Source organism: Jatropha curcas, chromosome 3 (genome assembly GCF_041381405.1).
Source record: "Jatropha curcas cultivar XTBG-Jc1 chromosome 3, XTBG_Jcur_1.0, whole genome shotgun sequence".
Classification (NCBI taxonomy): Eukaryota; Viridiplantae; Streptophyta; class Magnoliopsida; order Malpighiales; family Euphorbiaceae; genus Jatropha; species Jatropha curcas.
Window position 1 is genome coordinate 28,917,722 of NC_143153.1, and position 27,563 is coordinate 28,945,284.

Below are 27,563 nucleotides of genomic sequence, written 5' to 3' on the forward strand. Positions count from 1 at the left end.
TTTAATATATATATACCTTATTTAGTATATAATATAATTTTTTATTTTATTTAATAGAATTTAAATTTAATCAAAAAAATATAATTAATCAAATTAAATTATGTTTATTTATTCAACCAATAAAATTAAAATTCTTAAAAATATTATATTCTTAAAATATTTAATATATACTTTATTTAGTAAATAATATAATTTTTTTTATCCATTTAGATTTAAATAGAAAATTAATATAACCAATCAAAATTAAATTATCTTTATTTATTCAATCAATAAAATTAAAATATATTATATTTTTGCCATATTTAATATACTATAATATAATTTCTTAATTTATTTCATAGAATTTAAATTCAACTAAGAAATTAATATAATCATTCAAAATTAAATTATCTTTATTTGTTCAACCAACAAAATTAAAATCCTTAAAGATATGATATCTTTACAAAATTTAGGTTTAAATAAGAATTTAATATAACCAATCAAAATTAAATTATCAATAAAATTATAATCTTAAAAATATTTTATTCTTTCCATATTTTATATATACATTACATAGTATGTAATATAATTTATTTATTTATCCAATATAATTTAAATTTAAATAGAAAATAAATATAACCAATTAAAATTAAATTATCTTTATTTGTTTAAGAAATAAAATTAATTATAGTCTTACGATATTTACTATATGCCTAATATAATATAATTTCTTAATTTATCCAATATAATTTAGTTTTAAATAGAAAATTAAATAACCGATCAAAATTAAATTATTATTATTTTAAAACTAACAAAATTAAAATTTTTATGATATTTTTGTCGATACATAAACTTAGTACAAGTGTTTTTTTGTGAATCCAATGTTTCCTTTTTCTTTTTTTATCTCTCTCCTAAATAAAATAATTTAAATTATAATAAAAACAGGATCAAATATTTAAAAAATAAAATATAAAAAGTTTCAAATGTCTTATTACCATATATATTTATTAAAAATAAATTTTAAAAATATAAAACATAAAATATTTAGTTATCAATATTTATTTATTTAAAAAATGAAAATTTAACAAATTATATTCAATTAACTAATAAAATATAATTAGTTATGATTAAAATTATTTTAAGATTTTCAAATTTTATTAAAGACATTATTGAAAATTCAATTATTTCCCCTCGAATTTCCATGTTTACAAGTAGTATAAATTATAGAAAGTGATGTGCCAAGGCCCAATATCAACACATGCAAGATAAATTTATTTTTTTATGTGAGCTTTCTTGAGGAATTGAAGAAAGGGGAAGAAAAAATAGTTGCTAAGGTTTCTTGAGGAATTGATGATTTTTATTTTAAAAAGTTAATTATAAGGTTTCTAAATTATGACTCTAATCCTTCTGTCAAAAAGTCAGATGGTAGAAGTTCATATGGGAAAATATTGCCCTTTCAAAAAAAAAAAAAAAAGGAAAATATTGGCCACATTAGATTCTAATTAAGAATTTTTTTTAAAAAAATATTAGGGAAAGGGGAATTTAAACCTAGATCTACTATTAGGTCGAAATGTACTTACCACTGGACTATGTCTTGTTGTGCATAATTAAAACTTTGGTTATATATCACTATGGGCTTTAAATAGGACTATTTATATAATATTTTTTTTCATTTATGACTGTGTGAGATTAATATCGTTTTAGGTTTATTGTTAGTTCTTTCCACAAACGTTTGTCATGGAGTGAATTCTTCCATTATTTTTAAATATACCGTATCATTGAGTTACTTCTTATGGTAGAAAATTAATTATATTGATTGGATGTGAATATCCTAAATTCCCAATATAAACATTATGATTTTTGTCCTAAAATAAATAATAATTGCACAAGTTTGTCTTGTATCTATATTTGTATTTATACACGCAAGTCATAATATATGCATGTAGCAAACTAACTAGCGACAATGCAGCAAACGTGAACACCTTTCGATAGTAATAATCGGTCATTGCAAAGATCTCTCTATTCCTTTCTTTCCCTTCATCTCTCTCACCAAATCAGATTGAGAATGGAAACAAAACATTAAAACTTTTGGATTTAGAATGAAGGTGGCGGTGGAGATATTGACAGGAAGCCTCTTTTACGTTCAACTGGGCAATGATGCTACGGTTGCCGATCTTAAGCGAGAGATCGGTGCACAACAAAAGTTACCTCATGATCGTCTGATTCTATTTCTCGATAACAATCAAAGTCGTTTTATAAATAATGAAGACGGGGATGGTGCATCTCTAGTTGATTGCGGAGTTCTTGATGGATCTCATATATACCTCTTCTTTAATCCTCCTGAGGATGGATCTACTCATCATTTTGTGTTTACTTGTCCAGATAATCAGTTAATAGGCAATATATAACTGATGAATATTTTTTATAGCAAATTAGGAGATTAATGTTTTGTTCTGCATTTGTATGCAATCATTTTCCTGTTGGTAATTGTGGTATTAATTAGCCATAAATAATTGTATATCTCAGTGTGTATCTATATATATATATATATACACACACACATACATTTCAATCAAAAAAATCAGGATTTTGTTTCATATGATTTCTCAAATTCAATTAGTATACCTCATGGAGATGATATATAATAATTAATTCAATTAGTTAATTGGGTGAACTGATGAATGGTACATATACACAGTGTAGACAACAAGTATTTTTTTTGAAATAAATTCATTTATAAACTTATAATTTATAAGTACTCAAGATCTATTTGACATCACAACTAGGGATGGTAAAATCAACCCGATCTGATAGGTATGCACCCAATCTAAATCCAATCAAATCCGAATTTTAAGATTTTGACTGGATTTCGATAAGGTATAGATAAAATTCAAAATTTTATTTTGGGTATGGGTATTGCTATTAAAAAACCGAAGCCGATCCCATAATTGAAATTCAAATCCCAAATATTTAAAATTTTATTATTTTTTATACAATTTTTAATAAATTTGATTACTTGTGGTAGATTATCTATATAAATTATAATTTAATGTAGTATAGTGCAAAATAAGTTCACTCTAGTTTTCATATATTAATTTGAATTGATCGAATTTTTAAAATTTTAGATTTTGAAATTCAAAATTTAATTTTTAATATTTAATTTCAGTTCAAATAATGGAGAAAAATCATAATTGTAACAGTGATTTGGAATATTCATATAATAAAAAGAACAACTTTAAAATTAAAATTTTAATTTACCATTGTTCAGATATTTATTTATGTATTAATTTATTTTCATATTTTTTATGTATTATATAAATCATTTGGATAATTATTTAATTTTTTCATTCGATATAATTTAACTTTTGAAAAATGAATAAGTGGATAAATGAATATCAACGGATAATGGGTATCCATGGAAATACCTAAATCCTTTGACTTTAGAGATTGATAAAATATTTCGTACCCGATAAGATATTACGTAACATATGAGGATTGAGAATAGAATTGAATTTGGGTATGGATATTGCACTACATGATCCCAACCATACCCATTACCATCCCTAATCACAACTTGGCTTGTTTGAAAAAAGAAAATATTAATAATGAAATGCAATTATTATATCTACAAGTTTTGAGTTGAGTCCTAACTTCAGGGAAAAAGTAAAAAATAAAAGCCAATATATTAGTCCACTAAAAATTATTTTAATAAAATTATATAAGAAATAAAGCAATTGCTAATTAGGAATTGGTGCTAATCATGTTCTTCCCTGTGTTGCTTCTTCTCCATTGATATAGCATGTTGACATCCCAAGTTCAACAGCTATTGATGTGACATTAAAATAATCATTTATTTATTTAAATAAAGAAGAGCAGCAACTTTGAAACTTTGGAGGTGAGATTTTAGAGTGTTGGCAAAATTACAACTTATTATCACGTAAAAGAAATTTAGTCTCTGCTTTTATTATTATCTCTTTTTATGAGCGCTTATTAGTTGGTGATAAAAAGAAATAAAATACTCTCTCCGTTCTCTGATCTTTTTATATAGGAAAAATTTCCTTTTTGGATGTTCTTTTGTATAGAAAATTTTACTTAATTTTGGTAATTTTGAGAACATTCTAATATGAAATGTCTATCTTATTTTTATTTTAATAATTGTAAAACTTTTAGTTCGAGAGATTCTTAAGATAGTGGTAGACAAAAGTATAGATGAACACTTAATGTAAATAAATTTTGGTGAGTATATTTTTTACATCAATTTCCATTGTAAAAAAAAAAAAAAAAAAAAAAAAAAAAAGAAGTTTGAATAGAAAAAAACCATAGAATTTTCAAGTTGGATACATTGAAATGAATTTTTACGGACTTCACAGAAAATTTAAAAAATCATGCAATATTTAAAGTATATTTTCAATAATTAAAAGTAGTTGGAAGATTAAATGAATATAAATTTTCATATTCTCACATAACTTTCCTAAATAAAGGACAAAAAATGAATTGCTCCCTGCACGTTAGAGCATAAACTTCATTTTTCCAACTGTTTGTATTCTACTCATTTCAACAAAATATTTAAAATCTCATTGAAGATTGAAACATAATTTAAGACATGTATTGATATTAGAGGAAAAATAAATGATATATTAAGGGTAAATTAAGAAAAAAATAACAAAAAAAGTTAGTTAAAATACTTTTTAAATCTTGATGAAAAATAAGTTGTGCCTATATAAAAAGAACCGAGGAGTGACAAAAAAAGTTAGTTAAAATACTTTTAATTGGATTATTACTATTATTATTTTGTTTTGAGCTATGAGTGGCATGCATGTATTTTGCTAAGAGAGGCCATTAGTCAACTTTTTAATTATTTTGACCTTAAGCGAAAATTGTTCTCCAATATGCTTCAGGCCTAGAAAACACTTCTTCAAGCAGCTTAGACAATGGCGATCCAAAAGCTTCTTTCACTTCTCTTTCCTCAACTAATTCTCTTCTTTCTTTTCTTAAGCTCAACTAATTCTCAATTGTTAAACTTAAATATTGGGTTATGCTTAGACCTAACTAATTCCAAAGGATTACAACTAGGGTTCTATAAGCAGACATGTCCTAATGCAGAGCTTATTTTCCACAATGTCGTTCAAAAGTTTATTTCCAGTGATCCAACTCTTGCTGCTCCTTTACTAAGGATGCATTTTCATGATTGTTTCGTTAGGGTAAGTCCTTAATATGCAGCAACGTACGTCCTTAATCGAAATTATAAATTTAGTTTGTTATAAATTTAGTTCGTCACAATAAGCTTGTCTCGATAAGTTTCTTGTGACAAAATCCTGTTTTGTTGTAATCAAACAATTTATTACGGCAAGTTAATTTGTCATTTAAACTAATTTATTATGACAAAAAGTTTGTTACCACAAAATATTATTTTGTCACAACTAGTATCAATAAATTCTATTTTGCAGGGATGTGATGGCTCTGTGCTATTAAATTCTACGAGTACAAACCAAGCTGAGAAAGATGCGATCCCAAACCAAACTTTAAGAGGTTTTAATGTAATTGATGCTATAAAATCTGAAATAGAAAACAACTGTACTGGTGTTGTTTCTTGTGCTGATATTTTGGCTTTGGCAGCTCGAGATTCTGTTCAAATGGTATAATCAATATCAACTTTTCCTTCTTCAGAAAATCATCAGAACTTGCTTTTGTCTAATTCATAAACTATTGATATGTACATAAACTTTTTTTTTTTTTTTTAATATGTCAGATTGGAGGACCATCTTGGGATGTTCCTACCGGACGTAGAGATGGAAGAGTGTCTAATGCTTCGGAGGCTTCAGCACAGTTACCATCTCCTTTTGCCAATATAACTCAACTGAAGAAAAATTTTGCTGCAAAAGGGCTAAGTGTAGAGGACCTAGTGGTTTTATCAGGTAATATAATTTTATGTTTGCCAAAGAAAGAAAAACCTAAATTATCAAGCATTTTTTAATCATCAATAAGAATTTTTATCTTATTAATTTGATCCAAGAAAAATTTAATTTATGTAGAAACTTAACCACGGTCGACGGGCCAATAGATCCTCGACATTTTAAACTTAAATTGTTATTTTTGGTGCAGGAGCGCACACTATTGGAATTGGACATTGCTTTGTAATCTCAGACCGATTGTACAATTTTAGTGGCAGAGGCGACACTGACCCTTCGTTGAAAGCAACATATGCAGCTGAGTTAAAGATGAAATGTAAGCCTGGAGACAGCACCACAGTTGTTGAAATGGATCCTGGAAGCTCCAGAACATTCGACAGTGATTATTACAACGTAGTAAATACAAGAAGAGGGATCTTCCAATCTGATGCGGCTCTTCTGAATGATATTCAAACCAGAACTTATGTTTTGCGTCAATCTTCCCCAAATGGAACCCCTTTTAAACAAGAGTTTGGTAGTTCAATGGTCAAACTGGGGCGCATTGGAGTTCTTACTGGCAGCCAAGGTGAAATCAGGAAACAGTGTGCTCTTGTTAATTAATGGGTTCTTTTTTCAAGGAGATTTTTACATTGGTGATTTTCATTTTTCATTTTTATTGATTTTTACATTGGAGTTCTCACTGAAGAATTTTATCTTGAAGGTTAAATACATGTGCAACACAAAAAAAAATGGAATAGTTTTTGATTTTCTTGCAAAGAAAAGCAATAATTTATCAAAAGCAACTCTTACAACAAACAATAATTGCTTTTTTCAAGGAGATTTTTACATTGGTGATTTTCATTTTTCATTTTTATTGATTTTCCCATTTGCAACAAGTTGTTGCTAAATGTAATTTGTAATTTTGGTGTTTTGGAGCGGTGAAAGCATGATTTTGGAATTGAATAATATTTTTGTTATTTACTGTATGAAGAGACAATTTTTATCAACAAAAATTTGGTTCAATTTTTTTTATTTTTATTTCTTAAAAATTAAATATTAAAGTATTTCATCGATGCGACTGAATGAGTAGGAGTAAATTGTATCCTCTGAAGAATTTTATCGTGAAGGTTAAATACATGTGCAACACAAAAAAAAATCGAATAGTTTTGATTTTCTTGCAAAGAAAAGCATTAATTTATCACAAGCAACTCTTACAACAAACAATAATTGCTTGTTTAACGACCTCCAAAACTTGAATATTACATTAAATTTTGTGAATTTGTGTAGAGCTAGAAGAATCCCCAGCTGAATTTTCTCCTTCTGGAACATTAACTGCCATTGCTGAATTTTCTCCTTTTGAAACGTTAACAGGATTTGTTGAATTTCCTGTTTCAAGATTAGGTAAATCAACTTCAAAATTAGCATGCGAATTACTTGCTTTATAGGAGGCCTAATCTTTTTATCAGAATGAGCACAACACAATCTAACAACCATCAAACAATCCATTTGTCTGTCATCAAAATCCATCTCAAGTATCTCATCAACTCCCGTTTTTAAATTCCCAATTCCGTAAAGATCCCTAGGCCAGTCCATCAATGTCATCATTTCATTATTATGCTCAACAAGTCGACTCATTTTTCTTCCGGTGACAATCTCTAATACAACAAACCCAAAACTATAAACATCAGACTCGTTACTCGCCCTACCTGTACTTATATCCTCTGGAGCTATATACCCTCTAGTGCTAGCCACTTTTGTTGTCTGTAACCCCAATTCTCGCTCCATGTATTTAGCTAATCCAAAGTCACCAAGTCTAACATTAAAACTCGAGTCTAGCATTATGTTATTTAGTTTAATATTGCGGTGTAACACACATTTCACTCCATCAATTTCTCCATGGAGGTAGAGCAAAGCTGAAGCTAAACCTAGAGCAATTTTGTATCTTACAGTCCAAGTTAAAGGAAATTTCTTCTCGAAGAGGTGAGCATCAAGACTCCGATTAGGCATGATCTCATAAACAAGAAAGGTTATCCCTTTAGCCTTTAGGACCGACTACAACAAGCTCGCGACTCTAATAGAAAGAAAGGGTAAGCTCTCTACTCTATTTGCTTGCAGGCGAGTTTATCAGTCTCCAGACCCTTAGTTTCAAACTGGAGATAACAAATGTGTCATCCTTTCTGACCCGCCCTTCATCATTCTTTTTTTAAGCAAAGCGTTCCTTTATACATTGATTTCTGGCCCCGGTGCCCACAAAAGGGGAGGGGCGGCTGAGCTGCCTTTTAAATCAATCTCAGGCCATTCAGTGCCGCTATTGGTACGAGTTGTAAGGAATCTTGGTCCCTTTTGCTACTCCTGCCTAAAAGTCATGCTGATTTAGGCCTTTTGCTCGGAATCGTAAGACTAGGCCACCAAGTCTTGCTCCCGAAGCAGTTTCCTTCACTCAGAGGTAATGCCAGTGAGACTGTCCTGGAAAGAAATTGGAGGGGTTGAGCAACCTTTCCCTAGCATTTTCAGTAGGGGAACTTCCCCCGTGTAGCAGGAGAAGTCTAGAGGTAGGAAGAACGTGGAGATAGATCTCTTAAAGAAAAAGCCAAATAGGATCTGATTAGGAATGGGTGCAGGAGGAAAATGGCAGAAAATCATCTACGAGAGAGTTCTTAAGTTATGTTCCCACCGCGTGCTTCGAGGCTTGATTCAAATTCAAGGGCACATCTTGACGGGAAAGAAGGAAAGAGCCTCCTCAGAGGAAAGATTGGTTTGAGGACTGTTGGTCAAAGAAAAGGGGAGGTCCTGATTTCAGGGCGGAGCCGTATGACGCGAGAGTGTAGACTCTTGAACTCAGGGAGCGATGACCCTAAAAAAAGGTTCAAGAAGCTAGTAATCCTCCTTTACAGCAGTCTCACTGCCATATCTCTGAAACCATCATTCCTATTTGCCTTTATCATGACACCATCCAATAAGTTGCGCAAGATTTCTATGTTTCAATTGGCTAATAATTTTTACCTCAGACATATACTCGTTTTCCATCTTATGAACTACTTGAAATTTTCTTTATAGCAACAGTTCTGCCTATGTGACTTAAATATCCTTTGTAAACAGCACCAAATCCTCCCTGACCTAACTTCTTCTTATTTGAGAAGTTACTTGTAGCTTTAACAAGATCCTTGTAAGAAAAACTTCTCAGTTCGGTTTCATTTTCAAGTTCAATGTTAATTGATTTCAAACTCATTTTCTCTTTTGAACTCTTTATCTTCCACTTCCTTACGCTGAAAATAACAAATGTAGCGGTAGCAGTTAACAGAATAGTTCTTGAAACTGCTAAACCTTACTACAAGCCGTAATTTTGAAGGATTTATTTCCTTTTCTTCATGTATCTCCAAATTCGAATCGAACTTCCATGATTGAACTACATGTCATTCTATGCGATTGCTAGTACTAGCAGAAAACCCAATAATGACCCATTCAGGAAGAATCATCATTAGATCAATAATAAGAAAAAGGCTTGTGTTTTCTGAAGGAATTGAAGTTTTCGATATTTCCAAGAAATGCTTAAATTCTTGGATTTTGAGTTATAAGCAACAGACACATTAGCAGGATAAACATTGTGAAAACTAGCATTCTAATGAGTAAACACGGAAGAATGAATTGAATTATTATTAATACCCACATGAAGATAATTTGGGTCCCATTCGCGATTAAAGTAGCAATCAAATTCAATATGAACCATTTGATTTTCAGCTAAATCGCTGTTTGCGAAGTTATATAGGCCAAAGAAACCACCAATAGAATTTAGTGGGATGTGAGATCCAACAGGAGCAAGAAAGAAAGCAAGACTAGAACCATACTGGTTACAGCCTTGAATATCGATGTAAAAAGAGAAATCGGTAGTGAAATCAATGAGTTGGTTCATTTTTCAATCCCAAAGAGGTACTTTCTCTGCAAAAATGGCTCTGCCAATTGGCACATATAATTTACATCGTTGAATTCGATGGCTCCGGAAATCGGGGTCATGCCGCCCTCGTAGATTATTCTGGTGTCATTTGTGTCGAAGCGTGTTATTTCAAAGGATACTGCCTTAGTAAAGGGAAGGAGGAGGAGAAGGAGGAGGATGAAAGGGAAGGATATGATATTGTAGGAAAAGGTGAGCAAGGTGATTATTGAGAAGAGGGATAATGGAATTAGTAATGAAATCTAACATATAGAATCAAATGTAAAATTAATAATAATAATAATAATAATAATAATAATATAATTCTAAATGTAAATTATGTTTTATATTCTACAATAAAATTCAAAGATTTAAAAATAAAAACAAATAAAAAAAAATAGACACGTCCGCTATGATATGTCCGATTAAGATGCAATTTACAAGAAAAGGAATCTATTCATATGAAGCTGATCGGATAAGAGAGGACATCTAAGGCAAAGCCAAAATTGTCGGATCGATCGAATGTAGAATAAAAATCCATGATAGTTGTATGTAGCCGTAACTAATAGACATTTCTATTTGTCATTGGACCTTAGGACAACATAATATATTCATGCAATTCAGAAATTAGAGCATAATACAAAGTCTCCATTAGAAACAAGGGAAGCATTTTAAGGTTTAACTATCAATTCCTTAGCTGCATAATTTTTTTGGGTAGAGCTTTTTTTTTTTTTTTCTTGATAAAACTAAGAGGTATAATCTCCAACTTTGGGGTAGGCGTAAATATTTTTGGCATTTTTTTGTAAGTGAATTTCCTAATTATCCAACTTGTATTCTCACTTTTACCATCTCAACTAATATTTTATTAGTTTTATTTATACAATAAGTAAGATCGAGAAACAAAACACGTACGGTAATAATATAATATCTTAGTAGAAATTCACGACTAAATTTTTTTATGTTAAATGTTTCGATGATGTCATCATTTTTTTTATCTTAATTTATTATACATTTTGTATATTTTTCATTAATTAACTAAGCATCACTACCAAAAATTACTGCATTTCTGGAATTAACTTGGACTCGCTGGAGAAGTTTTTCGTAGCTAAAACAAGATCATTATAAGAAAATCTCAGTGGACCTCTTCCCTTTTCAATATCTTTATCAATTGAAGTTGAGTTTATTTTCTTTTTCTTCCCTTTCATTAACTTTATTCTGCACCAAACACCTGTTACTATAGCCATCACACCTAGTAAAAGAATAGCAATTGGTCCTGCTATAAATAGTACAAGTCCTAACCTTTTAGCATTTTTTGGATTTTTTTCATCTGCCTCCAAACTTGAACTGAAATCCCAAGAATAAACTGCATGTCGTTCAAAGAAATCTCTTGTCGCAGCTGAACACCCAATTTTGACCCATTGAGGAAGAAACTCTCTGAGATCAACAATGTAAGAGAGACTGTTACTTTCATGAGAATTTGCAGTAAGTCTATATTTCCCAGAAACAGTAAGATTTTTTGTGCTTCCATTATAAGAAATCCATACATCAGCAGTATCTGAACTGTGTAAAGTCGCATTCCAAGGAGCATATGTAACTGTAGAGAGGGAATTTATATTAATTCCGATATGCTCAACGGGAGAATCCCATTCGAGGTCCGGTTGCGAGTAAAATTCAATATGAAGAATTTGGTTTGGAGTTGAGGATTTGTGCGTTGTGATATTATAAAGTCCAATAAAACCTCCGGTGGAGTTCCGGAGCGATAAAGAAAGTAAAACCAGCACCAAAAATAGGACGACGTTGAATGTCTACTGTAAAAGAGAAATAGGTAGTGAAATCGGAGAGCTTTTTTGTTTGGGAATCCCATAAGAGTATTTTGTCTGAATAAGTTGCTCGACCAAATTGGCATCGGTACGAGTCATCGTTAAGCTCGATGACCCCTACAAAAGAAGTCGCGCTTCCTTCGTAGGTGTCGCTTGGTTCAAATCGCGTTTTATGAAATGATATTGAACTAGTAGAGGGTGGAAGGAGATGAAGGTGGAGGAGAAGAAAAGAGAGGTAGAAAGTAGCTTCCATATCGAGAGAAGGGAAATTGATTTGGAAAGGAGCATATAATTGCCTGAAATTTTATAGTTTCGTATCCTAGAAATAATTTTTTTATTTACAACTATATATCGGGATAATGTGTAATCACGTGTAACAAGGCAGTTGATGGCCCAGTTAAATTCACCTACATCGGTCTATACATGGAATAAATCAATTATAATTGAAGTTTAAAAAAAAAAAAAATTTCTACTTTATTCTTTTTTTTTTTTCTGTAAATGGTCTGAAATACCTTTGTCTCCAAAAAATAAAATATTTTTTTATTGATCTGCTCCCTATGTGGGCCCTAAATTGAGCATATCAACTTTTGTTTCTTTCTAATTATAATTAAAGGCAAAATTTGTATTTATATTGATTTACATTTTATTGATAAAAAGCTGAATTTGATTCCTAGATTTTACTAACAAATAACACATTTTTCTTTCAAAAAAAAAAAAAAAAACACAAAAAAATAACACATTTATGTTTAGGTCTTCAAAGAAGAAGAACTCACAACATGCAAGGAAAATTACTCAACGGCCCACTTGAAGACTGGAATCAGTTATGGAGCGTTGACTAACGCTAGCAGAAGGTGGTGCAGTTGCATGAAATATAGGCACAGGCATTTTAGAAGGAAGATATGGAATTTCATTCTCAAATTTCAAAACTTGAATTGCTTGTCTTATTGAAGGCCTATGAGCACGATCAGGATGAGCGCACCATAATCCAACGATCATCAGACACTCAATTTGCCTCTCATCAAAATCCATATAAAGTTCCTTGTCAAAACCCAAATGAAGCTTACCATGCCCATAAAGTTCCCAAATCCACTCTACTAAATTCATGTCATTTTCTTGCTTAATTATATGATCAACTGCTCTTTTCCCACTGGCAATTTCTAAAGCCACGATCCCAAAGCTGTATACATCTGATTCTTTACTAGCTCTTCTTGTGAGCATGTATTCCGGAGCTAAGTAACCCAGAGTTCCGGCCAACCCAGTTGTCTGTGGACCGAGTTCATGGTCCATAAGACGCGCTAAACCAAAGTCACCAAGCTTCACATTAAAATTAGAGTCGAGCATTACATTGCTCGACTTAACATCTCTATGCACTACGCATTGCTCCCATTCTTCATGAAGATAAAGCAAAGCCGAGGCTAGACCAAGTGATATTTTGTAACGTACAGACCATGGAAGAGGATTTTTCTTACCAAATAAGTGAGCATCAAGACTACCATTAGGCATGAGCTCATAAACAAGTAGAAATTCACCTCTATCATGACACCAACCCAAAAGTTGCACGAGATTTCTATGCCTCAATTGGCCAATTGTTTTCACTTCAGTTATGTACTCCTTTTTACCTTGTCTTGACCCACTTGAAATTTTCTTTACAGCAATTGCTATATCTATATCTATTAAGTACCCTTTATAAACAGCACCAAACCCTCCTATACCTAACAATCTTTCATTTGAGAAATTATTAGTAGCTGAAACAAGATCTTGGTAAGAAAATCTTCTCGGTCCTGCTCCTCTTTCGAGTTCTTCATTATTTATTGATGTTGTTAAGTTCATTTTCACCGCTCTTATTCTTTTCCTCCTCCAGGAAATCAAAATTCCTACTACTGCCACAGTTCCGAGAAGACATAAAGAAACTGCAACTCCAACTATTGTTCTTGTCTTTTTTGAAAATTTTTCAGTTTTTTCATTTATTTCCAAGGTGGAGTTGAATTCCCATGAAAGAATTTGAGCACTTTCCTGGATTGCGCCTGTAGCAGCTGAAAAACCAATAGTAACAAACTCAGGCAAAACCTTGGTGAGATCAATTACACAATGTAAACTAGAATTTTCTTGAGGATTTACGGTGTTTTATTAAGGAAAATATTAATCAGTTAATTGTAATTATCTTTACCATCTGTCATTGTATATCCTTTCTATAAATACGAGATTGACATAGCTTAATTATAGGATGAGATTGATACTTGTACTTGTATAAATTATGCACTTTTCTAATAAACAACACAACACTGTAAACCATTATCTTTTTCTTTATTTTAGATGGTATCAGAGCAACTTTCCTGGTGCTCTTGAAGCTTCCGTTTTCTTTCCTTTTCCATAGTCAACAATGGGCGACGAATCACCAAAAGCCCGTAACATGGAATCATCAAAAGCTGGTAATATGGATCCTTCGCATCCATATTACGTTCATCATTCAGATCAACCTGGTCACATGCTCGTACCAGTTAAATTAAATGGAGAAAATTATCGATCATGGAGTAAGGCTATGATTCACGCTCTTACTGCGAAGAACAAGTTAGGATTCATCGATGGGTCGCTAGAAGCCCCGTCCCAAGAAGAAAAACCTACGGAACTCGCATTGTGGAATCAATGCAACAGCCTAATACTTTCTTGGCTTACTCATTCTGTTGAAGCAGACCTGGCAGAAGGTGTCATTCATGCCAAAACAGCATACCAAGTTTGGACAGACTTCAAAGATCAATTTTCCCAAAAGAATGCACCGGCAATATTCCAAATTCAGAAATCTATTGCAACAATCTCACAAGGCTCTATGTCTGTGGCCTCATATTATACCAAACTCAAAGCTTTATGGGATGAACTCGAAAATTATCGAGATCCCTACACTTGTAATCATGCCAAGGCACATCAGGAACAACTTCAGGAGGACAGGTTGATGCAGTTTCTTATGGGTATGAATGAATCATATAAAGGGGTAAGGTCAAATATCCTCATGATGACACCATTACCCAACGTACGACAGGCATATTCCCTGGTAATTCAAGAGGAGACACAGAGACAATTGTCATCAGAACCCGCTGAGAGCTTCACCATTGCCGCGAATATCCAGAGCAAGGCATCCGGGATCAAAAATAACAAAACGTGTGATCATTGCCATCGTTCTGGTCACACAATTGAAGAATGCAGAACTTTGAAATATTACTGCAAATTCTGTGACAAAGGCGGACACACGGAGGATCGCTGTAGGCTGAAAAACAACAAAGGCGGACCACCACAACAGAATCGAGGTTCACGAAGCAAGCCACAATCTGCGGCAAATATGGCAAAAAATTCGAGCATGAATGATGGCAATTCCCTCATGGGTTTTTCGCCTGAATATCTTCAACAATTAGCCAAAGCATTATCTACCATGAATCAGAATTCCTCTTCTGGTAATAGTGATACTTTTGCAAACGCAGCAGGTTTGTTTTCAACATTCATATCTCATGTCAATTCTATTTTTACCAATTCTTGGATTTTAGATAGTGGTGCCACCGATCACATGACGTCGCACCCTTCCCTCTTGTCAAAACGTCAACCATCTTTCTCTCACACAGTAAATTTACCAAACGGCACATCTGCGCCGATTACACACACTGGCAACATGGTTTTCAATCAGGATATAACACTCAAAAATGTCCTATGCGTACCCACTTTTCGTTTAAACTTAATATCAGCCAGCAAAATTACAAAAGATCTTAATTGTTCTGTCACTTTTTTTCCTGACTCATGTATTTTGCAGGACTTAACGACGGGGAAGATGATTGGCTGGGGTAAACAACATGGGGGACTCTATTACATGATGCAGGATTCCATTTCTCCAGCTTCCTTCCAAGTCTCAAATAGTCCCGATTTATGGCATTCACGCCTCGGACATGTTTCTTTTTCTCACTTCAAATTACTTTCCTCTTCATTACCAATTAATAAAGAAACAGTCTCATTTCACAATAATTGTAGTATTTGTCCTCTTGCAAAACAAACGAGATTGCCTTTTCCAATTAGTTCTATCACAACTAAAATTCCATTCGAATTATTACACTGCGATGTATGGGGACCTCATAAAATTCCTTCGCATTCTGGGGCACGTTTTTTTCTCACCATAGTTGACGATTTTACTCGTTGTACTTGGGTTTTTCTTATGAAACAAAAATCAGAAACATCCGACTTACTCATCAAATTTATTCAGTTTACAAAAACACAGTTTAACACTTCCGTTAAAATCATTCGCACAGATAATGGGAGTGAATTTCAGCCTTTACAAAATTTCCTTCTCAATCAAGGCATCGAGTTCCAAAATACATGCGTTTATACTCCACAACAAAACGGAGTAGTCGAACGCAAGCATCGTCACATACTAAATGTGGCACGTTCTTTATTTTTTCAATCACATGTACCTCTTAAATTCTGGGGGGAATGTATTCTTACAGCCGTATATTTAATTAACCGGCTTCCAACTCCTCTTTTATCTAATCAATCACCATATGAAAAGCTCTACAAAAGGCCACCCTCACTTGATCACTTGCGAATTTTTGGTTGCCAGTGCTACGCAACAAACGTTCACCCAAAAGGAAAATTCGATCCCCGTGCCATTCGGTGCGTTTTTATGGGATATCCTCATGGCAAAAAAGGCTATAAATTATATGACCTCTCTACACAAAAATTCCTTATTAGCAGAGATGTCTACTTCCAAGAGGATACTTTTCCTTTTGCGTCTCCAAATAATATGCCGTCATCACAATCTTCTCCTAATCCTGTGGCACATAATTTTCCTTTATTGCCAATTTTCCCAGAAGCAGAATCCAAGATATCCCAACCACATATTACGTCAGATTCATCCCCACCCCCGCATAATTCAGCGCCATCTACATCTCCACAAGATTCTCCTTTATCTCAAGCGCCATCTCCATCTCCACAAGATTCTCCTTTATCTCCAGCGCCATCTACATCTCCACAATCTCCTCAAAACAACCGCCCTTTGCCCATTAATTCCACTTCGTCATCACCGCAATCTTTCCCTTTGTCAGAATCTTCCAGCTCTTCACCACCTCAACTGAATGACAATTTCCAAAATCTTCGTCGCTCAACTCGCGACCGCCAACCTCCAGCCTGGCATCAAGAGTACTTCATGTCTGCTGCAGTCAATCATTCATCCCCTCGCACAAGTCCTCGTCGAAATACAAGGTATCCTCTGTCTCATTATCTATCTCTTTCACAATTTTCATTATCTCATCGTGCTTTTTTAGCCAGTATAACATCCCAGGTTGAACCTACCACCTATTCCCAAGCTGTCCAAATCCCTCATTGGCAAGCAGCTATGGATGCTGAATTACAAGCATTACAGCGCAATAACACTTGGTCTCTTGTTCCTCTTCCCCCCGGTCACAAGCCTATTGGCTGCAGGTGGGTTTACAAAATAAAATATCATTCTGATGGTACAATTGAGCGATATAAAGCTCGCCTCGTTGCAAAAGGATATACACAGGTAGAAGGTCTCGACTACAAGGAAACCTTTTCTCCTACAGCAAAAATGACAACTCTTCGTTGTTTACTTACTATTGCTGCTGCCAGAAATTGGTTTACTCATCAATTGGATGTACAAAATGCTTTTTTACATGGAAATTTGCAGGAAATTGTCTACATGGAACTGCCTCCCGGATTATGCCGACAGGGGGAGAACATGGTTTGTCGGCTCAACAAGTCCCTCTATGGGCTAAAACAAGCATCCCGTAATTGGTTTTCTACCTTTTCTGAGGCATTAGCATCCGCCGGTTTTGCACAGTCAAAAGCAGACTACTCCTTATTTACCAAACAGCAAGATACATCCTTCACTGCAGTACTTATTTATGTAGACGACATCCTTGTGACAGGGAATAGTATGCAAGAAATCATGGCCCTTAAACAATTCTTATTCAAGAAATTTTTAATCAAGGATCTGGGAAAGCTTGGTTATTTTTTGGGTATAGAATTTTCTCATTCTAAAAAGGGTATTTTTATGTCCCAACGCAAATATGCGCTAGATATTTTGGAAGATTCTGGCCATACAGGTTCACGGCCGGAGAGCTTCCCAATGGAACAAAATGTTAAATTAACACTCACAGATGGAGAAAAATTACATGATCCAACAAGATACAGACGATTGATCGGTCGGTTGATCTATTTAACGGTAACGAGACCGGATATTGTTTATTCTGTCCGCACATTATCTCAATACATGCATGAACCAAGAAAACCACATTGGGAAGCAGCCATTCGGGTTTTAAAGTATATTAAAAGTACTCCAGGACAAGGTTTGCTGTTGCCGCGCGAAAATAATTTGAAATTGTCAGCCTTTTGTGACTCAGATTGGGCTGGTTGTCGTACAACACGACGTTCCATTTCAGGTTATTGCATATTTCTGGGAAGTTCATTGATCTCATGGAAGTCAAAGAAACAAACTAATGTTTCTAGGTCTTCGGCAGAAGCAGAATACAGATCTATGGCAAATACATGCCTTGAGTTGACTTGGATCCATTATTTGCTTCGTGATCTAAAAGTAAGTCAGACGGGGCCGGCATCTTTGTTTTGTGATAATCAAGCAGCATTACATATAGCGGCGAATCCTGTTTTTCATGAACGAACAAAACACATCGAGATAGATTGTCACATTGTTAGAGAGAAGTTGCAGTCAGGATTGGTCAAACCACAATATGTTCCTACACGATTACAGTTAGCAGATATCTTCACAAAGGCTTTGGGACGTGAACAATTTCAGTTCTTGAGAAGCAAGTTGGGAATACAAAACATACACTCTCCAACTTGAGGGGGAGTATTAAGGAAAATATTAATCAGTTAATTGTAATTATCTTTACCATCTGTCATTGTATATCCTTTCTATAAATACGAGATTGACATAGCTTAATTATAGGATGAGATTGATACTTGTACTTGTATAAATTATGCACTTTTCTAATAAACAACACAACACTGTAAACCATTATCTTTTTCTTTATTTTAGATGTTTTCGTAAGACCATGAAACACTCAAATTTTTACTACTACCACTGTAAGAAATCCACACATCAGCAGCATCTCCGCTATGAAAACTCGCATTCCAACCAGTATAAACAACAGAACTAAGAGATTTGCTATTTATACCCGCATGTCCCATTACAGGCTGCGGATCCCATTCTGCATTTCGAAATGAATCAAATTCCACCATAACAATTTGATTCTTAGAAGTATCATCAATTGTTGAAGTATTAAAAAGGCCTAAAAACCCACCAGCGGAATTTGGTGGGATTTCAAATCCAGCAGCAGAAAGAAAAAAGGCGAGGCCATCGCCATATGTGGACTGAGACTGACCTTGAGTGCCAATGATGAAAGTGAAATGAGTTGTGAAATCCGAAACCTGCCCAGAATTTGAGTCCCAAAGCGGGACTCTCTTAGCCAAGGTGGCCCAACCGACACGACATATATAAATGTGACTGTTAATTAACTCGATTACGCCTGATGAAGATGCTGCATCGCCATGATAGAGTATATCGGCTACATCAGGATCAAAGCTAGATTTTTTGAGGTAAACAGAATTTGAAAGAGGAATAACAATAACAAGTAATAAAAGTAACAAACGTGCAAAGTACATGATCAAAAACTCGTACAACAGGATTGCTATGGCAGCAATTTAAACGGCATGCTAACTTCGCATATATATATATATATATATATATATATATATATATATATATATATAATATGGGGAAAACTTATGATTTTGTCCCTGTATTTTGCTATAATATATGATATTGCCCTTGCATTTTTTTAAAATATATTGTTCTCTTCCTATCTTTTGTCTCTGTTATACCTTTACATCCTTCTACTAACTTCTTTTTTTTATACTTTTTTTTGTCAATAAATTATTATTTTATCTTTTTTTTTACAAAATTAACTAATTTGTTTGTGTATTTAACAGAAAACATATAAATATTGACAAAAGGATAAGGCAAAATATATAAATAAAACGTATTTCAAAAAAATACAGGGTAATATTTTATATTATGATAAAATATACGAATAAAATCAAAATTCTTTATATAATATTATGTGTACCCGGTCAAATCGGGAATCTAGTAGAATTGTTAGTATTTAAATATTTCATGTTGCTATAAAAATTTCGAAATCTCCTTTAAACATTATTATCATTATGGATATATAAATATTAAGTCGTCTTGTATTTTCCTTGATGCAAAAGTTTCAACTGCTTTAATTAGAAAATAATTTTGGACAAGTTTCACTTGTATGGTTTTAGACTGATATGTAATTTTTTCTAATCATAAATTATAATAAGGATATAATATAAGAATGGCAATCCAAAATCTAATAAGCAATTTGGTGGAAAGCACTTGGATGACAAAATTCGGGATGTCGAGCCAAATCATAACTTGACAAAGTATTTTTAGAGTAAAGAAGAAAAAATAAAAAAAAGAGGAGAAGAAGACTTAAATCTGAATTTGAATTTTTATATAATTTTCTTTATACGTTTCAAATTAAAATGAGCTATCTAGAAGGGATTAATTTTACCTTTTAAAATCTATTATATTGAGTTGTCTTTACACTCAATTACAAGGAAAGATACCCTCGAATAATTTACGTTAAGATTCAACTCAATAGTACTGTGACATTGCAAGTTCAAAAATTCAGCCCATCTGCTCTTTCGGGCCCAAAATTTAACACAACCTTAGGTCACAAGTTATTTCTGGAATGCAATCTATCATATGCTCTGATAAGAAAGAAACAGAACAATTCTGCAATACAAGAAGAAAGATTCACAACAGAAAAGACCATACTAATGAATTAAAAGGTTCATGACCCAACAATCTGATTATTTACCTAATCAACGACCAACTCCAATGCTAGAATTAGTGATGGAAGGCTCAGTAGAACTAACAGATGGCGTAGGGACACAAAACATAGGAACAGGCATTTTAGCAGACATCATCTCAGTCTGAATCAACAAAAGCTCCTCCTTCATATCACTAACACCCTGAGGAACACTTCTTTGCCTGACTTCATTCTCACTATTAGCTTTGGTTTGGCTTGAATCAACGTCAACTTGCTTACACCAACCTAGAAATGATCCACAGACATTATCGACACAATAATAGTAGAGACGATTTTTGTTTAGAGATCCTTATCCTGGCTCTTTTCCCATACTTACAATACAAAATTGACAAACCTCCCCTCAAATGAGTTGTTGCCGTCGCATGATGAAGACATGATAAAGGGTTTTGTGAGGGAGAAAAAACCCTAGCCTTTGATTTTGTAGAGAAAGTTCAGAAGTGGAAGGAAATTAGATATAATCTATTTCAAAATATCTCTTTTTGATTGATCTCATTAAGGGTACAATATCGCATTTAAGAATATATCTCTCTCCTCTCTCTTTGTTTTTACATCGATTTAACTGCAAAAGCAATTAAATTTGGACGAAAGGACTGTTTAACGTGACAGAATCAAACCTCAGGGACTAAATAATTAATAGTCAAAAACATGATGACGAATTAATTAATTATGCAAAACCTTATGGACGAAAAAAATATTTTCCCTATAATTTCTTTTATTGTTCCTATAAAAAATAAAGGCCGATACTTTTGATGTAATTAACTTGTGGCAAAATCGAGAAAAAAATCAAATATAACCGAAATTTGTTTCACATGTGGATTTAATTTTGATCAAGTGATTTTCTATGTAATTAGTTTATTTCAAATCAAGGAAATAATTACATATAACAAAAAATTAGTTTATATATGTGAATTGAAACCTTATTAATTAAATAACATTTTGATACTTTTGGTGTAATTAATATTACAAAATTGAGGAATAAATAACCAAATTCATTTCAGATATGAAGATTAAATCTTTGTGAAGTAAAAATAGTAAAATACTGTGAACTTTGCACATGATGAAATTTCGCTCTATTTCAACCATATGATGTATCAATCATTTTAGAATATAAAATTACCATGAATTTCACATGTTACTGCTCTTAAAAATTCTACATCGACTAAATAACAAATTTACAAAGAGTATATAATTGAAATTCAAAAGTTTATTTTGGATATCAGTATTGCTACTAAAAACCCGAAGCCGATCCCATAATTGAAATTCAAACCCCAAATATTTAAAAATTTATTACTTTTTATACAATTTTTAATAAATTTGATTACTTGTAGTAGATTATCTATATAAATTATAATTTAATGTAGTATAGTGCAAAATAAGTTAACTCTAGTTTTCATATATTAATTTGAATTCATCGAATTTTTGAAATTTTAGATTTTGAAATTCAAAATTTAATTTTTAATATTTAATTTCAGTTCAAATAATGGAGAAAAATCATAATGGTAATAATGATTTGGAATATTCATATAATAAAAAGAACAACTTTAGAATTAAAATTTTAATTTACCATTGTTCAGATATTTATTTATGTATTAATTCATTTTCATATTTTTTATGTATTATATAAATCATTTGGATAATTATTTAATTTTTTCGGTCAATATAATTTAACTTTTAAAAAAATGAATAAGTGTTAAATGGATATTAACGGATAATGGGTATCCATGGAAATATCTAAATCCTTTGACTTTAGAGATTGATAAAATATTTCGTACCCGATAAGATATTACATAACATATGAGGATTGAGAATAGAATTGGATTTGGGTATGGATATTGCATTACATGATCCCAACCATACCCATTACCATCCTAATCACAACTTGGCTTGTTTGAAAAAAAGAAAATATTAATAATGAAATGCAATTATTATATCTACAAGTTTTGAGTTGAGTCCTAACTTCAGGGAAAAAATAAAAAATAAAAGACAAATATTAGTCCACTAAAAATTATTTTAATAAAATTATATAAGAAATAAAGCAATTGCTAATTAGGAATTGGTGCTAATCATGTTCTTTCCTGTGTTACTTCTTCTCCATTGATATAGCGTGTTGACATCCCAAGTCCAACAAGCTATTGATGTGACATTAAAATAATCATTTATTTATTTATTTAAACAAAGAAGACCAGCAACTTTGAAACTTTGGAGGTGAGATTTTAGAGTGTTGGCAAAATTACAACTTATTATCACATAAAAGAAATTTAGTCTCTGCTTTTATTATTATCTCTTTTTATGAGCGCTTATTAGTTGGTGATAAAAATACCGTTCTCTGTTCTTTTTATATAGGAAAAATTTTCATTTTGAATGTTCTTTTATATAAAAAATTTTGCCTAATTTGGTAACTTTGAGAACATTTCAATATGAAATGTCTATCTTACCTTTATTTTAATCCTTTGTAAAGCTTTTAGTTTGAAGATTCTTAAAATAGTGGCAGACAAAAGTATAGATAAACACTTGATGTGAATAAATTTTGGTGAATGGATTTTTTATATCAATTTCCATTGTAAAAAAAAATAATGTGCGCATATGGGCTATATGAGCACTGATTAAAATGAAGTTTGAATAGAAAAAGACCATAGAATTTTCAAGCTGGCCACATTAAAAGGAATTTTTACGGACTTTGCTGAAAATTTAAAAAATCGTACAATATTTAAAGTATGCTTTCAATAATCAAAGATAGTTGGAAAGTTAAAATAAACACAAATTTTCATATTCTCACATAACTTTTCCAAATAAAAGACAAAAAATGAATTGCTCCCTACATGTTAGAGCATAAACTTCATTTTTGCAACTGTTTGTATTCTATTCATTTCAACAAAGCATTTAAAATCTCATTGAAGATTGAAACATAATTTCAAAACATGCATTGATATTAGAGGAGAAATAAATTATATATTAGGGGTAAATTAAGAAAAAAATAACAAAAAAAAGTTAGTTAAACTACTTTTTAAAACTTGATGAAAAATTGGTTGTGCCTGTATAAAAAGAACGGAGGACTTACAAAAAAAAAATCGCAAGCTACTAAATCCCTCCCACATGGAATTTATTAGGGGAAAATCATTTTGTTCTATTGTTATTGTTATATTTTTCAACTTGGGCTTTTACTATAATACAAAATTCAAAAATTAATGTATAAATACTCTCTTTGCATGCCATTTAGACAGGCTAACTTGCTAGGCAGGTCATGAGATTTTCTTTTTTTTTTCTTTTTCTAATTTTTCTTAACTTTTAGAAAATCATTTTCCACCCTAAAACCCAGTAAACTTTTCTAAGATCATTTTTTTTTTTTGGCAAAACACTAAATTAATATGAGATATTTCTATTTCTAAGATTTTTTTTTTTTTTGCATAACACGACATTAATATGAGATTTTCTATTGATTGCATGTGAATGTGGATAATTAAAATAGAATTTTAATATAAATTGTAAGGTACCTGAAATTATTTTAAACACAAGAAATAACATTTTAAGATAATTAGTTTTATGAAAATCTATAAACAATCTTAATATATTAAAAAAAATTATAGATATGGGTTATATAATTTATAATTAACTCTGATATGAAAATAAATTTTGAAGTTATATTTTTAAAGCAATTAGTTATGGTTTTTATGAATTTTACAATAAAATTTTAAAAAGCACAAGTGTTAAATTTTTAATTAAAAAATAATGTGAGTGTTATAAATTCGATCATCAACCATTATATTTTAATTTTGTATTAGAATAATGCAATTATTATTATGCATTCAATTAATCTTATTATTGTTTTGAAATCTAATAGATGATAAATTTGTTTTTATATAAAGTCAAGCTTATAATAGATAAATTCAAAAAATTAAGTTTTGAATCATTTTTTGCAGATCACAAATAAAATTCAAATTAAACAATTAGAATTGTATAAATTATAAAATAATTTTATAAAATAATTGTATAAATTAAACAATTAGAATTGTATAAATTATAAAATAATTTTAGTAAAAAAAAGTTGAGTTATGAGTACATTATAACTAATAATTAATGTAAGAGTGTATAAGAATTGAACCATGAATTATATTATGATTAGCATTAACATAACAAATTTAAAATATTATTTACATAATGATTTCATAAGAAAAATATATTTTTTTTATTTCATTTTAGAAGAAAATATTTTTTATTTTATTTTAGAAGGTAAATATTAGTTCACTAACTTTTTTAAATTTAATAAATCTTTATTTTCATTATTTATGAAAAAATATTTCATATTTTTGTTGTTGTAATTCTCTGCCATTTTTAGATTGACAAAACAAGGTTTTTATTATAATAATAAATATAATTAAATAATACATGAGTAAGAAATTACTAGTTTTATAAGTAGCGAGTTAATAGATATTTTTAGATCTAATGACCTATATTTAAGTAGTTTAAATCTAATAAAAGATAACTATTTGTGTATGTATATAAAATTTTTCATCTCTAAATAGTAGTCTTACCCTTCATCTTCTATCTTGAATAATTTTTCTGGTTAAATTGTAACATTGATTAGTTAAAAATCCATCAATTTTCATCAAGATGATCAAATATCAAATTTAAATTGAAATCAGAGTAAATGTAACTTAATTGATTTTCCAATCCAAATATTTATCATATGACCTGAAATGAAGTTTAAAATACTTAATAAGCTTCCTAACCTATAAGTCTTTTGAACTCAAGTATTTAATTGGATTATTACTATTATTATTTTGTTTTGAGCTATGAGTGGCATGCATGTATTTTGCTAAGAGAGGCCATTAGTCAACTTTCTAATTATTTTGACCTTAAGAATCAACTAATTGAAAAATTGTTCTCTATTATATATTTAGCTTAACTATAAATACCGTTCTTAATTTCTCCAATATGCTTCAGGCCTAGAAATCACTTCTTCAAGCAGCTTAGACAATGGCGATCCAAAAGCTTCTTTCACTTCTCCTTCCTCAACTAATTCTCTTCTTTCTTCTCTTAAGCTCAACTAATTCTCAATTGTTAAACTTAAACACTGGGTTAGGCTTCCACCTAACTAATTCCAAAGGATTACAATTAGGGTTCTATAAGCAGACATGCCCTAATGCAGAGCTTATTGTCCACAATGTCGTTCAAAAGTTTATTTCCAGTGATCCAACTCTTGCTGCTCCTTTACTAAGGATGCATTTTCATGATTGTTTCGTTAGGGTAAGTCCTTAATATGCAGCAACGTACGTCCTTAATCGAAATTATAAATTTAGTTTGTTACTGAGTTCGTCACAATAAGCTTGTCTCAATAAGTTTCTTGTGACAAAAGCCTGTTTTGTTGTAATATAACAATTTATTACGGCAAGTTAATTTGTCATTTAAACTAATTTATTATGACAAAAAGTTTGATACCACAAAATATTATTTTGTCACAACTAGTATCAATAAATTCTATTTTGCAGGGATGTGATGGCTCTGTGCTATTAAATTCTACGAGTACAAACCAAGCTGAGAAAGATGCGATCCCAAACCAAACTTTAAGAGGTTTTAATGTAATTGATGCTATAAAATCTGAAATAGAAAACAACTGTACTGGTATTTGTTGTGCGGTGCCTACTCAGTGGGATCCACACTTTGTTGAAAATAGAAGATGGTAGGTGATCAACCACATGTAGTTTGAAAAAAAAAAAAAAAAAAAGGAAAAGAAGTCTTTGGTAGGTGATCTGTTGGTAGGTGGACGCGTTAATCACGCATCCACCTCTCCTAATCAGGCTTCCACCTCTCCTATAAATAGGAGATGGTGCTAGAACTTCAACACACCAACGAGCAGAGCAAAAACAAAAGAGAGAGTTTTGAGTTTTAGAACGGGTTCTAAAACTTGGGTAGTTAAAATAGTGAAGATAATTTAGGGTGTTTTTGGAAAACACTTTTGAGCACCACTATTTTGGATTACTCTCTTTGTAAGCCTACTATTTTTAATAGTGGAAGAAATATTCGGTTTTTGTCCCGTGGACGTAGCCCTAAAAAGTTAAAGGGTGAACCACGTAAATATCTGTGTGCCATATTTATATTTTTCTGCTGTGTTATTATCGTAATTTTATTGCCGGGCCCTAACAAGTGGTATCAGAGCCGAAGGTTTACCGGATCCGTGGATATATTTTGAAAATAAATATACCACGACGACGAGAAAATTACGCCGAGTCCATTGGTGGAGTCCGTTCGGAAAGACGTTGCAGAATCGACTTAGTGATGAATAGTAAAATAGTAACTCAAAGTTGATGGTGAACAGTACTATTGGCGTTACTGTTGCTCAGTCCGTTTCAAGTAAGCCTAGCACTATTCACGCATAGTACTATTTACGTATACAGTTACTATTCACGAATACATATACTGTTTACGTATACTGTTACTATTCAGGCATACGGTCACTATTCACGTATACTACTATTTACGTATACGGTTTCTGTTGGTGATAATATTCTGCACAAGTCAAAAATGGACGACAGATAACAGGCACAATGGTTAGACTCAACTCATCAAACTATGCAGTATGGAAGATATTAATGGAAGATCTTCTATGCTGCAAAAATCTTTTTGAAACGATTGAGTTGAAAGGGGTCAGACCAGCTTCAATAAATGAGACCGATTGGAAGTCGACTAATAGAAAAGCAGTCGCAACAATTAGGCAGTCTGTTGAAATGAGCGTCATAAATCATATCGCTCATGAGAAAGATGCCTATTCAATCTGGAAGAAGTTGGAGGACATGTACGAGCGGAAGAATGCCCAGAACAAAGCTTTTTTAATTAAAAAGCTTGTAAATCTAAAGTACAGAGAGGGCGAAAGTGCTTCAGATCACTTGGGCAAATTTCAAGAAATAGTGAACTAACTGACGACGTCAAAAATAGTGTTTGACGACCAGTGCAGGCACTATTCTTATTGAGTTCCTTGCCGGACAGTTGGGAGACGCTGACCGTTATGCTCAATAATGTGTCAGAG

At 31.8% G+C, this 27,563-nt stretch overlaps 2 protein-coding genes and 2 pseudogenes across 3 annotated transcripts; 2 read left to right on the forward strand and 2 right to left on the reverse strand.

Annotated features, from left to right (window-relative positions):
• The first annotated feature begins 4,910 nt into the window (after positions 1-4,910).
• LOC105631036 (peroxidase 27) lies at positions 4,911-6,488 on the forward strand. 2 transcript variants are annotated; one of them, XM_089719358.1, is made up of 5 exons: positions 4,911-4,974; positions 5,023-5,180; positions 5,427-5,615; positions 5,729-5,894; positions 6,082-6,488. In XM_089719358.1, the coding sequence occupies exons 1-5, from the start codon at positions 4,911-4,913 to the stop codon at positions 6,486-6,488; spliced, it is 984 nt and encodes a 327-aa protein (XP_089575484.1). The 2 variants fall into 2 exon arrangements, with proteins under 2 accessions (XP_089575484.1, XP_089575485.1); XM_089719359.1 differs by having other exon boundaries at positions 4,911-5,180.
• Positions 6,489-7,131: 643 nt separating this feature from the next.
• LOC149497871 (L-type lectin-domain containing receptor kinase IX.1-like) lies at positions 7,132-11,915 on the reverse strand (annotated as a pseudogene).
• A 492-nt stretch (positions 11,916-12,407) lies between these two features.
• LOC105631039 (L-type lectin-domain containing receptor kinase IX.1) lies at positions 12,408-19,325 on the reverse strand. The gene is given in 2 exon segments (XM_089719513.1): positions 12,408-13,720; positions 18,638-19,325. Coding segments are annotated over 2 exon segments (1,962 nt in total). The 5' UTR covers positions 19,287-19,325.
• Positions 19,326-25,516: 6,191 nt separating this feature from the next.
• Positions 25,517-26,223, forward strand: LOC149497872 (peroxidase 3 pseudogene; annotated as a pseudogene).
• Positions 26,224-27,563: the final 1,340 nt, after the last annotated feature.

Excerpts from the sequence above, each read along its gene's own strand:
- LOC105631036 (XM_089719359.1), top strand. The coding sequence starts at position 4,911 with ATGGCGATCCAAAAGCTTCTTTCACTTCTCTTTCCTCAACTAATTCTC. Across the intron at positions 5,616-5,728 it reads CTCGAGATTCTGTTCAAATG|ATTGGAGGACCATCTTGGGA; the intron begins GTATAATCAATA and ends TTAATATGTCAG. Across the intron at positions 5,895-6,081 it reads GGACCTAGTGGTTTTATCAG|GAGCGCACACTATTGGAATT; the intron begins GTAATATAATTT and ends TTTTTGGTGCAG.